The 18,694-nt window shown below is 34.8% G+C and overlaps 1 protein-coding gene across 1 annotated transcript in view; it reads left to right on the forward strand.

Moving 5' to 3' along the window:
• The window catches only part of LOC137635606 (dynein axonemal heavy chain 10-like), a 145,886-nt gene that overhangs the window by 109,120 nt on the left and 18,072 nt on the right, over positions 1 to 18,694 (forward strand). The window contains 15 exon segments of the mRNA XM_068368067.1: positions 1 to 80; positions 2,310 to 2,502; positions 3,605 to 3,738; positions 3,890 to 4,012; positions 5,534 to 5,788; positions 6,220 to 6,364; positions 8,003 to 8,189; positions 12,274 to 12,463; positions 13,531 to 13,689; positions 14,766 to 14,953; positions 15,377 to 15,571; positions 15,982 to 16,084; positions 16,308 to 16,476; positions 16,792 to 16,922; positions 17,277 to 17,489. The exon segment at positions 1 to 80 is cut by the window's left edge and continues 123 nt beyond it. Of these exon segments, the coding sequence (XP_068224168.1) occupies positions 1 to 80; positions 2,310 to 2,502; positions 3,605 to 3,738; positions 3,890 to 4,012; positions 5,534 to 5,788; positions 6,220 to 6,364; positions 8,003 to 8,189; positions 12,274 to 12,463; positions 13,531 to 13,689; positions 14,766 to 14,953; positions 15,377 to 15,571; positions 15,982 to 16,084; positions 16,308 to 16,476; positions 16,792 to 16,922; positions 17,277 to 17,489 (2,465 nt within the window).

Raw genomic sequence — 18,694 nt, forward strand, 5'->3', positions numbered from 1 at the left:
CTTCGGCTCTTACTCCAATCAGCTCTCTCCAAAGTCAGGTCGTGTCTACAATAGTATCGATGACGGAGGCTGTTGCTCAGGTAATAAGCTTTGCTATCTTTCATTAAAGCTACAAATTGATAGTTAAAACTGCTTGCTAAAAGAAATTGTATATAAGATGTCTCCTTGTACTGTCTTCCAAGAGCAACGCTGTCCTTAAGGTCCAATAATTAATCAATAAGATATTCGGCCTTCATACTTAAAGTTCAGAGTAAATATCAATAAAAATATTTCCCAGTATTATTAAGATTTTTAGTTCTCAAATTCCTTGCTTTTGCCATAAAATTATAGAATATTTGTATTGAATCGTAAAAATGTCCTGTTTTTTTTAAATAGCTGTTGCCAAGGGTTAATACTAGCGATCTTTAAGTTGCCGAAAGCTATTCTGATGACACCTTCTGTGGTCAGAGCAGAGCAGACCAAGAGTCCTGACATGGCTGAGCCGTAATGCAAATACTTTCAGAGACTTTCTACAAGTTTTTCCTTGAGGAAGGAGCCTTTCATCCCTCCAAATAAGCAAGTCATCAAGTGGTACATTTCAGCTGCCCTCAGGCGTGTCTTTCACTCCCAGCAAGTAGTGTCCTCCTCCGATATGTCTGGCGCGCTTATCCTCAACATCTGGCTTCACTCAGTCACATCGGAGTTCTTGAACAACCTTCATTCCCAGAGAGTGAGTCAATTTGCTCGGTTGTAAAGGGAACCATAGTGATCAAATGGTGTTGGTATCACACTCCTAAGGCCTGTTGCAATGTGACTTGTTGTGTACCACTGCATATTGTATCAGACCTTTAAGACCTGTTGTAACATTACCTATTGTGATACATTTCCATTTGTGGTCAGTCTTCTAAGTTCTGTTGCAAAAGACATGTTGTAGACCTATAGCAACCCATTTCCATTCTCTTCAAATTCTAAGTCCTGTTGAAATGATATCAACTGCTGCCACACACTCACTTCAGAATTTCTTACACTACGCTTAATCCACATTTTTTATCTAGACTTGACCCCTAAATGGTAAGGGAACTTGCCCCTCTATACCCAAACACAGTAACCTGACCATCAGATTGTCATCGGACAAGGACAACGAAATATATCAAGCCAATTAGATTTTGAACAGCAAAAAGATCTTGATGCTTGAATCAATATTATTTTGAAGTCTTTAACTTATAACCTTATGATATCAAAGCAATATCATCTTTATATTTAACATTTGACCGTTCTACGTCACACCCGAGTTAGGGATTTTATCGGATAGATACCAGAAATGTTATGTAATTGTGAACTTGTGATCTCACTGCTTTTACTAATCAGCTTGCATGGATTTTTTTTAATTTCTTATCCCTTTCATATTGATTAATATGACAATATCAGCGTTTGAATTTCACATATAGTTATATTTTTTCCATCTTTTTACAATATCCCATTTCATGCTTATTCTTACATATACTGATCTTTATATTCTTTCCCAAATATCTTTCATTCATTTCATCTTTCTGGGCATTTGCAGTAATCCAAGCATCACATTCATGTATTTCATATTTTGTATTTATTCAAATTATATTTATGCATTACGCTTTTTCATCACTGATACTCATTCTCCCTCTTTCCCCTCGATTTGTTGACTCCCCATAGAGAAAAGACAAAGCATGGCATGAGATTCAGTGTTGCATAGCCGAGGAGGGAATGGACATCGTGGGAGAGGTGCCATCTACATTCCCGGTCCCTCTGTGGCCCCTGGGAATGGAAAAAGGCGAAGATGTATCCGTCCTGCCGAAGTATGTCACCGCTGACGACGCTGCAAAGAAAATTAGGGAGGTAAGGATTGAGAAGATAATTATCTTCTCTTATCATTTGTCTGCATCGTGAAAGTGAATAGTTGGATGGCATTGTGTCATCACGGGAGATAAAGGGTGAAAAGGGATTCGTCACGTGTGCATACCTCCGGACTCCGTTAAACCAATAGATGCGATAAGAAAGTTATCCAATGTCTTTGCTTACCGTAAAAAACTATATTTTTAGTTTCGATGATATAGGTATTTTTTAAACGAGGTCATTTTCCTTCAGTTTTGAACTGATCAATTAAAATTCCACCTCTAGATGGTAGTATGATAAGAAAACTTAAATATTTTTTTTTTAAATTCTTCCAGCAATAATATTATGCAAAACTATATAATCCCAATTTATATGACGTTTAATGAAGTAACGGCAGTAAAATCAAGAAATCAGTCAATTCCACACAATCATTAAATCATCGATTCATCCTCATCTTCAAGACTCTACAAGCAGACGGCGTATTCGAAACTTCCAAAGGGCACGCTGGAATTGGGCTGGGAATTGCAATCATCGTCGACGCCCTACGCTCTCTAACGACGCCCCTGGGGACGCACCAGGCTCCTTTCCTTCTCCTCGTAGGACCCCTGACGAGGGACAAGGAAATCACTCTTTCTCTGGCTGCTACATACGTCGGTAAAAAAGAGAGAGAGAGAGAGAGAGAGAGAGAGAGAGAGAGAGAGAGAGAGAGAGAGAGAGAGAGAGAGAGAGAGAGAGAGAAAGTGTTATTCCTATCATTCTTTCCACAACTCTTTCAATAGTAATTAGATTATGTTCTAAAGCTTCCAATATATGTATATATATATAAATATTTATATATATATATATATATATATATATATATATATATATATATATATATATATACATACATATATATATATATATATAAATATATATATACATATATATATATATATATATATATATATATATATATATATATATATATATATATATATATATATATATACATATGTGTGTGTGTGTGTGCGTTTAGAAATTAATTATTCATGATAATTTATCATTAAATCATTCGGTTTTTTTTACGAACACCGGCAAACACTGTAATTTCTAAAACATGAAATTAGGCAGAAGCTCTACTATGATAAAGAAGAAAATATAGACAAATTTCTGATTATATTAATGAAAGGAAAGATGAAGATGAAGGCCACTGTTTCTCTACCATTTTTGGCTTGGGCTCTATAGGGAAAAATATTAAAAAAAAGGGAAAAGATAAGAAATAAATCGAAAACCTTTGCGAGATAAAAATTCTATTTGATTTGCTATTTATTAAAGAGATATTTTTATTTAGGGTCTGTTGATGACGAAAGTCAAAATCTTTAAGCAGAAGACACCTCTCAGACAGATTTCTTTTTTTAATTTCATAGTAAATGAAGTTTTTATTCATTAAACTTCTTGGTAATAAGATATGCTTTGAAACCAAACTCACTTTCATAAGGGATAAATTATATAAACTTATTCTAGTGCATAGATATGAAAAAAAATGAGCTGACATTAGAAGACACATTCATGATAAAGAAATTTAGCAAAGTATTTTATGATAGAAATCTAAAGTAAAAGAAATTTACATCCAAAGACACCTTTATCAGGGGTAATATACGTTTAGTATTCGATTAAATGAACTCTGTAAATGAATACATTTAATAACACAGTTCCAATCATCATTTGAGACCAGTTGTTCAAGGCATAACGAAACACTAACGCTAAAACTCAGGTATGACGCTGAAGACAGGTGAATTAGCCGACCAAGTTCTGGAACTGATAGACCCGGCTGCTCCAGGCGTCGGCTCTGAGGATTCCAGGTCAACTGACCGGAAGGGAAATGATGAGACGCCATCTTTGATCTTGGTACCTGCATCCCTTATGCGTGATCAGGGTAAGAGACGTCATTTTTTTTCTTAATTTTATTTTTCTTATTTTTGGAGGTGTCGCATTAAATTGCATGTCGTTTGCTACATACCAGTTTGTCAATTTCATCCATTAGAATTCCTTATTTCAGTACTTTACCCTTCCTGCCAAGATATGTATTCGCCATTCTGAAATAAAAATCATGTTTCCTATTCCCAGATATCTGCAAGGCTGTCTTAAACGCAACAAGAGAAACAAACACCAAGAAAGAGAAGTGAGTAATATTGGATAGTGCCGTAGCCTCTGTTCCATGGTCTTCCACTGTCTTGGGGTAGAGTTCTCTTGCTTGAGGGTACACTCAGTCACACTATGAGATATTTCTCTTCCTCTTGTTTTTTTTTTTTTTTTTTTTTTTAAGTTTTTAGAGTTTATATATGAAATATTTATTTTAATGTTGTTACAGTTCTTAAATTATTTTATGTTAATTGTTTATTACTTTTTTTGTAGTTTCCTTATTTCCTTTCCTCACTGGCCTATTTACCCTGTTGAAGCCCTCGGGCTTATAGCATTCTGCTTTTCCAACTAGAGTTGTAGCTTAGCAAGTAATAATAATAATAATAATAATAATAATAATAATAATAATAATAATAATAATAATAAGCAAACTGTGTTGTAGATACCTTAAAACCATTCAATTCACAATATTTATATGCACTGAAAGTTTTAGATTAGGATTTCATGGAATTAGCCTTTATATGATATTTTCGTTTCTATTTTGATGAATATTTCTTCCTAAAGGGCAACGTATAGTTAACTCCATCGCAGATTGATTCTTGTTGGTATCATTTCATTTTTCCAAGAACTATCTTTCAAAAGTAATGAATGGTTTTTTATGAAAATTTTCAATATATTTGATATTCCTATGTACCATAATTAATATATTCGTTGTAATTTATAAATTGAATGCACATAAAACTTGAACAATAACAGCGTAACATTTCTTAATTAACACAGATCAAAATGTAATTATTTGCAGTTGAGATAGTGACGTGTCTTTTCTTCACCCATAAACAAACTGAAAAAGATAGACGAAATGCATATACTTATTCATTAATCAGTAACTAATATCCATTATCAGTATTAAACCCATCACTATAACACCTGCGAGTTAAGTACTCATTTACATCATCTACGTCCTACGACATACCTCATTGAATTGAATCAATCCGCAGGATAATCGTGGTGTGCAGTTGCAAAGAAGAGACTTTCCCGCTGGTATTCCAACTGAGTTCCGTGATGAATCACGGTCGTGTTGTGTGTTTACCGGCACACACCCTGCAACAACATTACGAATTTGTCAAGGATCGGATATCGAGGGTGAGATCAATTCTTAGGAATACTGTTCGGTTATCTGTCAAACCATTTGGTTGTTTTGTGGAAATGATGTTTATGTATGAATTATATTAATTTTATACATACACACACACACACACACACACACACATATATATATATATATATATATATATATATATATATATATATATATATATATATATATATATATATATTAAGCTAAGAGAGAGAGAGAGAGAGAGAGAGAGAGAGAGAGAGAGAGAGAGAGAGAGAGAGAGATTAATGCAGAATCGTGACTTACAAGTAAGAAAATAGTTTCATACATGTTAACTGAAAACACCCTTTTTTCATAATTACAAACAATTCAGCAACTTATATTGCGCAATCTTGCAACAATCCTTCCTGCAAAGGTAATGCATAGATAAATCCCTCGCAACAGGTGGACGTCATCAAAGACGAATCCCTGAGGAACCAAGAGGAAATCGCGGACTTCGTGGCTCAGCTCCACCTGTCCTACTGCAGCGATGACTCTTCGAAGTCTCGAAGGAGCCTCATTTCGTCTCCGGGCATCACCAGAGGAATGACGTCACCAACACCGAGGTTCAACAGGATGCCTTCCGTGACTTCAATGACCGAGTTGATTGACGTCTTCGGAAGTCTTTTGTCTAAACGGAAGGACGAGGCTCTGTCCACTGTACGTGGTTACTAAGATCATTGAAAAACAATGTTGATTTCTTAAGCAGTTGAGAAGGATGGGTGATTTTTTAAAAGTTATTTTAAATGGAGGGTAATTAAGATTTCTTTTGAAAGCAAAAGGAAGATCCTTTAACGGAATGTGATTACTTAAGTCATTAATTATGAGATTATTAAGGAAAGGGGAATTCTCAGTGTAAAGCAGATAATGAAGGACCGTGGAGGATTACTAGAAAATTTATATATTTTGTTTTAAGCAAAGTTGATTATTTTCAGTTTTGACGCATCAGTACCAAGCCTTTTTGCTCTTAAATTTGGTCAGTGAATTTGGTTTGATTTTTACTGGCATTTTTTTATACAAATGAGAATCTTCAGGGTCATTTCTATGGCAACGTAAGTCTGATCATCTCCTTTCCTCCTTCTCTTTTAAAGTTAAGTGACCTGGAGAAGGCCGTGAGCAGAGTGGCAGACCTGGAGAATCACGTCAAAAGTCTAAGGGACACACACACCAACTTAGAGACGTCCATCTCGGAGGCTGAGATTAACATCAAAGAGATTTCTGAGAAATTAGAAGAGAGTGAGTAATGCCCGGATGTCATTTATATTTTAAGATCAGAATTCGAAGGAGAGGGAAACCCAATGCTCTTTTCTAACTCAAGTTGCAAATAACCAATAATATTAGAAAATTTTGTTAATTGTTTTTTTTTCCAGTTTTAGAATCTAAGATATAGAAAACTATGATAAAAAACTACTGTAGTAACATTTCATTTTATAAAGTTAAAACGTAATACGATAATGTAGTTAGGTCGTTTATACAAGAACAGCCATTTCATCGAAAGCAATGCGTGTCCACAATCTGCATTCGGGTTTCTTATTGTGGTATTATCCATTTCATCCTTAATCTAAGACTATTTCAGTTAAAGTTGTCATCTTATGCCCCTAGAGTGGATTTGGGAGTCATGTTTCATCGTTTCTAATTGACTTCATAATACAAGTTTTTATTACTATTTTTATTTTCCTTTTACGCACTTTAATGAAAAACCAATGAACTGATTTACTTGAAAAATTCAGGAGAGTTACACTATGACACACAATAGACCACATTGAATTTTTGACCTCACGTGGTCCAAGATTAGGGTCACTGACCCGAAAAATCAGAAACTTTTTTATTATAACTCTATCAAACATTATCCTATTTACTTGAAACACGAACCAAAATCTTCATTTTTTCGTAAAGAAAATATAATTCTGTTTATCAAAATAGTGAAAGTGCATAGTTTTGAAGATTAGTAGGTTCAAAGTTCAAGGGGGTCGAATTTTCAAGGTCGCCGAATTTCAGAGGGTTATAACTCTCAAACAAGTAGAGATAAAACCTCGATTCCCATTATTCAAAGATGAAAAAAGACATGGCCTTCAAAATGACACCAAGACCTTTGACCTTTTGTAATTCAAATTCAACATCACCTGACTTCAGAATGTTCAGATTCACATTCGTTTACTATTATTGATGGATAATGCAATTCTACTAAAACATCTAGAGCAATGATAGTATTTTCGTGAATGTTCACGTGCAAGGGGCAGAGTTTGCCTTGGTACTTAACCTTCTGAAGTACTTAATCAACACCATAGAAATTATTCAAGATCTAGCTTCTAGTTAAGATAAAGGCTCAGATCTTGTTTTCAGCAAGTGGCCTGAGTTGTCAGACCAATGGCCATACTATCAATTGACCTGGTATGATAAAGAACGTTAATAACGTACCACCAGTTCAATTAAATATGTTGCAAATAATACCAGTTCTGTGAAATTTTAATCAAAGTAGCAGTCAGTTTTATGTTGATATCATGGTTTGACTACATTATGCCAGAGGGGTGTCAAATTGTGGTGTAGCTAATATATGAAATGAATAAACAAGTGTGATAATATCCTGCTTAATGGAAGTACAACGGAAGATTAAGCCTAATGCTATTAGGTAAATTAAACATTCTCTCTCTCTCTCTCTCTCTCTCTCTCTCTCTCTCTCTCTCTCTCTCTCTCTCTCTCTCTCTCTCTCTCTCTCTCTCTCCTGAAAACCACTCTTTTTAGCTCTCTAAATTCTACACTACCATCTGAATCGGGTAACTGACTCGTTTCTATCCTACTCATAATCGAGCCAGACCTATAATTTCCCACGCCCTTACTATAACTAACCTTCATTCACGGATCTCCCGCCCGCAGAGGAAGCCAGCATCGTAGACTTGGAGGGCACAGTGGCTGAGTTGAAGTGCGAGGTGGGCGCTGTGGAGAGATCCTACGAGGAGCTTCGCGGAGAAGTGGCCGAGTACATTGAGGAAACGAAAGCGCCTCTGGTAGAGATCACAGCCGAACTGTCGCAGTTGGATATGCAGCGCATAAGGAAGGTCTTGTAAGTCCAAGCTTATATCTTATTTCATTTGGCCCTCAGCAGTACATTAGCCTTGGGATATTGATGTTTGATAAAAGAAAAAAAAAAGATGATTTCGAACGTATTGCATATTCTGAATAAAGTATATTTTGTAATATCAGTCACAAAGCTGCATGGGACAAATATTCAAGTATAGAACCCAAAGGAAACAGGAAAGTGGAAGACTAGGTACCAAGCGAATTCACGTATTAAGTACACTCCTACAGGTCACCGAAGAAGTGATGACTACATATTATACGAAAGCGCTTGATACCTGGTCTTTCACTTTCCTGTTTCCTGTGGACTTTATACATATGTGTGTGATAGTATAAATAGGGGTGTGTGTTTGTATACAAACGCATATGTTTGTATGTATGATGGCTATCCTTTAAGGATACGCTTATCACTATAAGCTTAGGATCCTGAGGAAGAATAAATGAAAAAAACCTCTTTCCCAAAATGGATTCGAACCCATATACTGTGGGTAGAGTGTTTGACGTTAATCACACTCAGGATTAAAACACATGGGTTCGAATAACACAAGAGTAGCGGACGTTTCTTTTCATTATCTTGTTTTCAATGTAGATTCAATACTTATAGTGATAAGTGCATCCAAGTTATGGGGAACTGGTAAGAAATAAGTAAGTTTTTGGGCCTCTCAGATGCCATTGTCTTTGAGTGATTTCGCCTCGAGACTCTGATCACGAGGTCGGTAAGAGAATCCTGATATTAATGTATTAAGATATATGGCTTATTTGAAATATGAAAAAAAACACGTTTAAATGTGATATATAAATATATATATATATATATATATATATATATATATATATATATATATATATATATATATATATATATATATATATATATATATATATATATATATGGTGATGATATATATATATATATATATATATATATATATATATATATGTATGTATATATATATATATATATATATATATATATATATGTATGTATATATATATATATATATATATATATATATATATATATGTGTTTATATATATATATATATATATATATATATATGTGTGTGTGTGTGTGTGTTTATGTATGTATATGTGTTTATGTGCGTGGTCATGCATGTTCATCTGTGTTCATAAAGTAATTATGTGCATATTTATATTTACAGCTACTAAGCCTAATATTAAGGAATATTCTTTGCTAAAAACTAATTCTTCTCTTACTTCTCATAAAATCTAATCGTACTCATTTGTTTCTCCTCAAGTACCCATAACTAACAAACCAATGAACCTGACCAGGCTTCAGGCGTAACATATCTAATGCCATCTTTTGCAGAGAGCGCATGCCAGGCGCAGGCGTCCCTGATCTTCGGAAGACAAAAGTGTTCCGAATGTCAGTTCTGGTGACCACGAACCGTGTCCTACGACACAGACAAGCATTTTGCAATTCAGATATCTCTCCTTTTCTCCATCTATCTCCTCTGTTTCTCACAAACATGATAGAAACACTTTAATACTTTTTTTTATTTATGTCTTTGATTCTGTCTTTGTTCTGATCACGTTCTGTTTATGTCAATATATTGTCCGTCTTTAAATACAAGTCCTTTTTTCGTTTGTTGGTGTTATTAGTGTGATGTGCCTGAATTTGCACGGGATGAATAATATTATTTCAACTGTCTTTTTTTATAATTGTTCTGTTGGTTGGATTTCACCATAAATATCTTGTTTTTTCTATTTATAAAGATTATAACACCAGCATGTACCCACGATGGAATGCCTGAATATTTCACACCACTTTTAAAGCACGAAATATAACAGTTAAATTCGTATCATGTGATTGCAATTAAAATGTTTGTGATATACTTATATTGAGATATAATTGTTAGAACTATATCTTGAAGCACATGGTCATATTGATTTATATTCAAAGAAATTATATTCTATATGGAAAATTTGGTATTAGAAATGTTAGTGAAACAATACTTTAACTAATTTTAGATAATTTTGAAAATTCTAGGATTATTACAAGCTTGTCCTGAAGGAATTTTCAGAGCTATTTCCTAGAGCATAAGTAAAAAATCTATTTTCTGATAGAAGTTTTTTTTATAAAGTTTTAACTATTTTTAAGTGGCCATGTTCACCTATTTCAAGAATAAGTCAAAGTTACTTTAGAGTTAGACATTCTTTCGCTGTAAGGTGAAAGAATCCTATTTTGGTGCTCTCTCTCTCTCTAATTTTTCGTGTTTACGGCCTTTTTTCACTCAATGTACTTCTAACTTTACTTTCTCCCCATGCCGCTTCTCTCTCTCTCTCTCTCTCTCTCTCTCTCTCTCTCTCTCTCTCTCTCTCTCTCTCTCTCACCAATTCTTTGAAACTTCGATTGATTTTCAAGAGAAATCCTGAACTTACCCAAAAGAGAACAGTCTTTTACTTACATAAGTAATCATGTAAACAGGGTTATTTTTCTATATAAAGGATTTTGCACATATTCACTCAGAACTAAACACTGCACTTATGCACACAATTCGTTATAAAACATTTTAATTATTTGATGCATGTAGGTTCAAAATCAAGATGGAATGGATCAGTCCAGTCAGAAACTAGTAATCATGTTATGTCTGCCCTGATTGCAGCAGAGTAATGACGTTACTGTGAATAACATTCGAAGTAACATTTCAATTTGAAATTTACTTTTGTTTCCATTCCAGTCTTATGACGCATTTCTAACATTCTACATTTCTTAAACGATTTATAATCCTGCACCAAAAGATTGAAATTGATTTGAAGATTGCATCTAATTTGTTTAAAATATCGTCTATTTGTGGCACATAAAATCTAACTTATGCGTAAGAATACAATATATTCTAAAACATTTTCCAGCTTTGTGCAATGCATTAAGATTAAGTATCACACATCACATAGGACTGATGTTACGTCATGTTTATGCTAAAAATAAAGATAATAAAATTAATGTAAATAACTCTTGCTGTAAATACACTGACAATAAAAATTTTGATAAAATACTTCACACTACTATATAAACATTTTTTAATACATTCCACTTTTTCTCTAACATTGTCAGTAAACAAATTTTACTCAAAAATTACACATCTTAACATAAACCTCATTTATTAACTTAGGAATCGTTTTGGTACATTCACTGTAGTTAAACCACGAGTTTTTATAATACCTCACTGTTATTATTATTATTATTATTATTATTATTATTATTATTATTATTATTATTATTATTATTATTATTATTATTATTATTGATATATAAAATTTGTGAAAATTGATAAAGGATAAGACTGAAGGCCAGAGACCGGCAAATCAATAATTAACAAAATAGAATTAGATGTAAAAAAAATTCTTTATCATCATTTTTATTATAATCCCATTACTATTTTGGTTTTATTTTCAACCTTCTTGAATTCGTCTTGTTTAATACGAGAACATTTTAAAGTGAAAAACGATTGGTCCTAACTTTTGGATTTGGTGAATTTATTTCTATTGGTTTATTTATATGTCCATTAATAGCTTAAGAATCCAACTAGTTCCCATAATCGGTATTTCAATATGATAGAAAACACAGAGAAAGCTTAAATAACAAATTGTGGAGCATTAGCATTTGGTGACGCTAGTCCAATTTAAATTAATGATAATAGTATCATCACCTCCCATACCATCTACCCAATGCTACCGTATTATTATTATTATTATTGTTATTATTATTATTATTATTAATATTATTATTATTATTATTATCATTATTATTATTATTATTACTTGTTAACCTACAATCTTAGTTGCAAAAACAGGATGATATGAGCCTAGGGGTCCCAACAGGGAAAATAGCCCAGTGAGGAAAGGAAACAAGGAAAAAATAGAATATTTTAAGTACAGTAACAACATTAAAATAAACATTCACCTACAATACTGACAAAAGTAAATCCAAGATTAAAGTAAGCATTAATTCATTAAAATCCAAACCCGCTAAGGAAAGTCAAAAGTTACAGAACAAACCGAAAGAGAAACTTTTATCTTATATAGTTCGTCTGTCTTCGTGATTCCAGAGCTCGAGCGCCCCTCTCGGCCCTCCAGGTCCTGTTTGAGTGCTCCGTCTTCCTGCTGGGAGCCACTGACATGTCCATGAAGGCTGTGAAGCACGCCACGCACGACAACACCTTCTGCAAGAAATTGGCGGCCGTCTGCGTGCCTGGCCTCAACTCAACCCAGATCAGTGTCCTCAATGAGAAACTTGAGGTTTGTCATGATAGTATTCGTTTTTACGATATAGACCATCCATTCCTCTCAAAAAAAGAAAAAAAAAATTACTCTCCTCTTTTATTTTTAAATTTACCCCTCCTCTCAAAATAAAATTAATCCTCTTCTCAAAAAAAAAAAAAAATTGGCTTCCCTAAAAAAATGCTGAGACCGGTGCTGCCCAATTTCCTGTCTCGTCTGGACTAGTTGGTCCACTCTGGACAATTATAATTTTTAGTTACTTTAAAATGAGACTTGAGGTTAGTTGCATCAGTCTTTGTTTGGTCTGATTAAAATTGTGGTACTAACACAGAAAAGCTTGAGATTGCTGTTATCTACCACCTGTTTGCGACTGATCACTTTTAAATTTTAGTAATCTCAGTTTTTGACTTGATTAATTTTAGGTTTAAGTATTCCATTAAGGTTAGTGATGGCAGTTAAAAACTGGTAAATTATGGAGTTCAAGTACCATTTTGACAAAACTGGTTTCTAATTAGTTGGCATGGTAACATGAGCGTTCAAAGGAATTCTTATACAGTGAAACTTTAAGTTGATATTAGTGTTTGTAATTGCCTGGGTGTTCTTCGTGGCACATGCAACAGGTACTGATACGAGGAATCCTTTATAAATAGAAACTTTTTCTAATCTTTGATCATATCATCATATGCGAGAGGAAAATATATCATTAAGACGTGTAGTAGGACAATAGTAAATTTATTGTGATTTTTCTTATTATTATTAACTAAAATGTGTACATTCAATGCTTCATGCTAATAATGGGCTAAAGAGTAGGACTAGCATGATATTTAATTAGTTGATGAACTACTGATTTTACTGCAAACCTTCAAAGCATAGATATTCAGAGAGCTAATATTACTGATCCTCGAAGGAAAGCCAAGAAAATATCTACAGAAACAAACCAAGTGATTCACTTTTACTCTAATTTACCAATTGCTTTATATTTTCCACGTGCATTTTAGAGGAGAAGTTATGAGTATTTTGAGATGGTTTTAACATAGAGAGAACTGAGTATTAAACGACCCTTTCTTGTCTGATTATCCCTACAGCAAATCAAGATGAGCAATGATCACATGGCTCGCGTGAGTGACATCGGAGGTGTCTTGCTAACGTATATGCGCACACTCATCTTCTACTGGCATCGGCACCATGAGGATATACAGCCGCGTCAAGCCAGAGTCGAAGCCTTGAAAGACAACAGCAAGCAGGTACGCATTCTCTCTCTCTCTCTCTCTCTCTCTCTCTCTCTCTCTCTCTCTCTCTCTCTCTCTCTCTCTCTCTCTCTCTCTTCGGAAGCTCTCAAGGACTATAGTGAACTGGCGAGGATTATTTAGCTTTCTCCATTGTTTTTTCTTCTTTCCTGTCAAAACGCAAATATCGTCTAATTTTAGGTCCTTTTAATTTGCCTCTTTTCTGTCATGCGCATTTCTGCCAGAACTACATCGCATTTTCATTTCTGTCAGAGCCCAAATTCTCAAATTTCCTAGATTTGCATTTTTTTGTCAGGAGTATATAATATGATACATACAGTAATATCCCGAATGACATTTACGGTACTAACAACAGCTCGAGTCAGATGTGGTCCAGTCAGAGGCAGGCCTCCGTGGCCTAGTATTGACTGTCCTTAGCACAAAATGCATAAAATTTCCTTTCCTTGTAAAGCTTACATGTAACCTTGGGAAATGTAGTGTATAAGCAGTACAACGCACATGAAGTGTGGCTGAAATTTTGTGAGAAAGTATCATTAAAGATAAATCAAACGTTTTATCAAAAGTCTTTTCCAGTGAGTTTGCTTTTAATTTATTTACATTAGATCACAATGTTTTCTTTTTGGGGTATGTGGTGTAGATTTAATTGAAGATATTTTGTGGTTAGAAACATAATTCGTGAGCATTATTTCCTTATATGAAGCAGACAGAGTAGTAATGATTATATGGGTGTAGTAATGAGAGTAATAATAATTATCAGGATGATTATTATATCAACATCACCACTACCATCAGCACACCAGTTGGTGCTAGCACTGATCTATTCATCAATCTATCGATATCTATATCTATCTATCTATCTATCTATCTATATGTATATGTATATATATATATATATATATATATATATATATGTGTGTGTAAAACACACACACATATATATATGTATATATATATATAAAACACACACACACACACACACACACACACACACATATATATATATATATATATATATATATATATATATATAGTAATAAACAATAACTTGAAGATTTTCCCCACACGACCCATAGCTACAGGTAGAGATAGCCACCAAAGAGCGTCTTATACGGGGGCTGAAGGAGGACATCACAACCCTCAACGCCACCACGAAGAAGGAGGAGGGCAAGATGATCTCGCTGAAGGGCAGGAAAATGGATGTGGAGGAGGAACTTGAAAGAGTGCTGGCTGTCATCAACGAGCTTAAGGCGCATGCGCACAGGTGAGACCTCTTCTCCCCTGATCGATGTTGATATTTTAAGAATTGAAGGATGCTGGTATAGTGGGAGGTGTTGAATGAGAGAATGCACACAGTTTAAAAAAAGTTGAAGGGAAGATTGTTGCTGATTTGGTAGATAATTTAAAAGTTAAATGAAAGATTACACTAAGTAAAAAACGGATTTTGATATTCGAGTCCCACGAGAACGTGTGCAAGACGAAACTAATTGGTGCAGTTAGTGTAGTTAGATCTGATGCATTGCTGACGAGCCTGTATACCAAGTTACTTGTTTTGAAGGTGTTCGTCAGAGTCATGCCATTCTGTCAAGATCAAGGGATTTTGTAATAAATACTAAAAATGCCAAATGATCTATACAGGTAGTATAACTTAATAGATGTATATGGTCCTTTGCCTTCTATGTTGCAGATGGGGAGAGGCAATTGAAAAGCAGCAATTACTTCTAGAGCAAGTCACGGGTCAGTCTCTTTTAAAAGCAGCCTGTGTAGTCTACTTGACTGACCTGACGCCTGTCGAAAGACAGAATTTCATTGAGAAGTGGGAAAAAGACCTGGTTGGGCGGGGTCTTCTGAAGCAGCCAATTGAAAAAACGGATTCCTTGAAGTATGTTCTTTCGGCGGATCTCTCTTCTTCTTCTTCTCCTTCTTTTTCTTCTTCTTTTTCTTCTTCTTCTTCTTCTTCTTCTTCTTCTTCTTCTGTGTAGCATTGGTCAAGCTTTCAAACTTGTTTTCTATTTTTTCTTGAATTGATATATTTGTATGGCTAAGTGCTGAGCTCACGACGGTAAGGTTCAGGGATAACTCCTGGTCTGCTGCCACCAGACGTCTCAGAGCTTTATAAACTTGAAAGAAACTTTTTTTTTATTTTGAACAATTGTTCTTTTTTCAGGGAAACAGCTGAAACACAAAGGAATAGAACGATGTACGTAACTGAGTAGTATACTGAAAATGAATATTTTTGCTTATATCATAAATATATTTGAATTCAACCGTTGCGATTCGATATACTTTCAGGTTAGTCTCAAAACCAGGAGATTTGCAGCAAGACGTACAAGCATTTGTTGACCATTACGCTGCATCCTTGGGGTGCCTACTGCTTCGGGACCCTCATCACTTGGTAAATTGTCTTTCTATACCATGCTAAATTGAAAACTATACTTTGCACCATATGTGATCAGTCTCCATGATTGATATTTTAGTAGATAAGAAAGTATCAAGTTAAACTATCAAAATAAAGAGGATTCTACCTCAATAACAAATCCCTGACATGAGAATATGTTGATCATAACCCTAGAGAATGTTTTCATTGGTTAGTCATTTTGATTACTCATCTACCTCAGGTTGAAGAGTACCTGAGTGGAGGAGTGTGGATAGGCACGGAAACGGACAGATGGAAGGAGGAAGTAAAGGACAGGCTGGATAGGGGAGAAAATAGACTGATCTATTTGTGGGCACCTCACTCCAGGGCACATGAGCTGGTCAAAGGAAGCGAAACCTATCTCGGGAAAGGTATCACTCTATTATAGCAGTCATCTTTGATTGTACTCTGAGAAACAAGTCTTGATTTTCTTTGGGACTAATTCATTGATATTTTCTAGTTCAGTAGTAATGTGTTCGCCTAGCATTCGTTGGGCAGCAGATCGATACCCGCCTGCGACCGGGAGCTTAAGCTGTTTATTGGGGAAGCCACGGCTGTGGTTGGACACCACAGTGGGGCGTTCGGCTTGCCTGGCTGACGTTCTGGTGATCATCTATTCTGATGAAACTGGAACTGAAACCAGACGCCTTTAACCTTTAACCTTTAATTTCTCCTCTACTTTCCAGGAAATGAGGAAGAAGACAGAAAAGAGAAGAGGAAAGCTAAAATCATAGTCATCATGGACGGGGAGTGTTCGGAATTTTATTGTCCTCTTTGCTCAACTCACACCCTCCTAAATCTCACCTTGGATTATAAGGTGGGGACCTTGCTAAAGATTCTTAGATGTCTGAAGAATAGCAGAGTTTACTTTTATGAGTTTGATTTTGTGTAATTTCTTCAGAGAATTAAGTGAATGATGTCCCAAGCTTATTTTAATTTTTTTTTTCTCCTTAAGTCGAAAGGATTTAAATTTTGCAATCTATCTAGTAAGTGAGTAATTCGAAGCTCTTTTTAATCAGGTTATGTGTTGAATAATAATTCTAAGGACTTCCTTGACTTTCCTGATAACGTGTTGCCACACCTGAAATATCTAAGGTATGACTACAAGATGAATATTTTGCAGCATTCTGTTAGGCGTAGTCCTTATTCATCTTTGGCTTACCTTTACCAGGGAGCAGTTCACCAGTTTCTGAGAGCCATTTTGAAGTGGCACTCTCCGAGCCTAGAGGAAAAAGTCCAAAAGTCAGTTAGGAACGTTGCCGAGGCCCAGGCGAAGAACGAAAAGGCGGAAGAGGACCTCATCAAGACTTTTATCAACTCGAAGAAAATCACCGATACGAAAGAGCTCGAGGGTTTTACGAACCTCGTCAGGGTTCTGAATGAGGTGAATGGCCATCTTGTTTGTCTGTTTGTTTGTTTCTCCACATGACGTCTCAAAAGGTTGCGATCGAATTCAGTTAGATTTTGAGAAGAATAAAGATACAATATACATATGTTGGGTCATTTTGCTTTGTTATAGTTTATAGGTTTAAAGGTTGATCATGATTGTTAGAGGCAATGCATAGGACAATGCCTTAGGAACTGACCTTATATACATATGATGAGCACCCAAACCCTTTCGCCAACCAAGCTAAGTCCAGGGAAGGCCAGGGAATGGTTGCTGATGACTCAATGGGTAGACATATAAGCTCCCCCGAGCAATCCATCCATAGCTCACAAGAATGGTGAGGTTGCAAACATTTCTAGAAACTATCGAGCTTAATCGGATCTCGAACTCTATTCCAACAGATTGCTATGCAGGGTCGTTTTCAATAGGCTGTTTATCTATATATTTATTTACTGATAAATTTATAAATTTATTTGTTTATTAACGTAATGGTTAGGTGGGCCATGATTAAACATTTCCTCTGCTCCTATTGTAGAATTCCCTTGACTTTCGTTGCATTCGGCTTTTAAGTACTTTAAGACGCTGTGTTGCCTATCCCAATACTATTTTCACTGAATAACCATTTCATGGTTCACTTTTTACATTTTCTCATCAGTTTCATATCCCCGAAGAATGCAATTGGATCAACAACGTCGCCACTAGATAATCAAAATAATTATCATAATTGCAATAATTTCAGGGTGAAATATTATTATTATTATTATTATTATTATTATTATTATAGCCTGGAAACCTGCATATCAACTTAAATGTCCGATTTCTTAATAGTTGGTTGCAAGGTGTACGATAATGAAAACTTAAGACTTGTAAGCAATGGTATGAAACAGTTTTATATACATTGGTTTGAACATTAAAATCAACATTGGTATTTTTAAAACATTTTGGGAGTAAGGGTGCCCTTTTTTTACAGATGCATAAGAAATTCTGAATTACAATAGTTTTAAAAAAGAAGATTATGGTGATGATCATCTTAGTTCTATCATTATTATCTTAATTGTTATTTTCATTATCTTTCTTTGTACTAGCAGTTGTGGTGATAATGGCAGTAGTAGTAGACAGATAATACTTACAATTTTACAACTGATTCTAAATAACGATGGCTACGAATTAGATAGAAACGATAATCACAACAGCATCATTTT

The sequence above is a fragment of the Palaemon carinicauda genome, chromosome 3 (assembly GCF_036898095.1).
Source record: "Palaemon carinicauda isolate YSFRI2023 chromosome 3, ASM3689809v2, whole genome shotgun sequence".
NCBI lineage: Eukaryota > Metazoa > Arthropoda > Malacostraca > Decapoda > Palaemonidae > Palaemon > Palaemon carinicauda.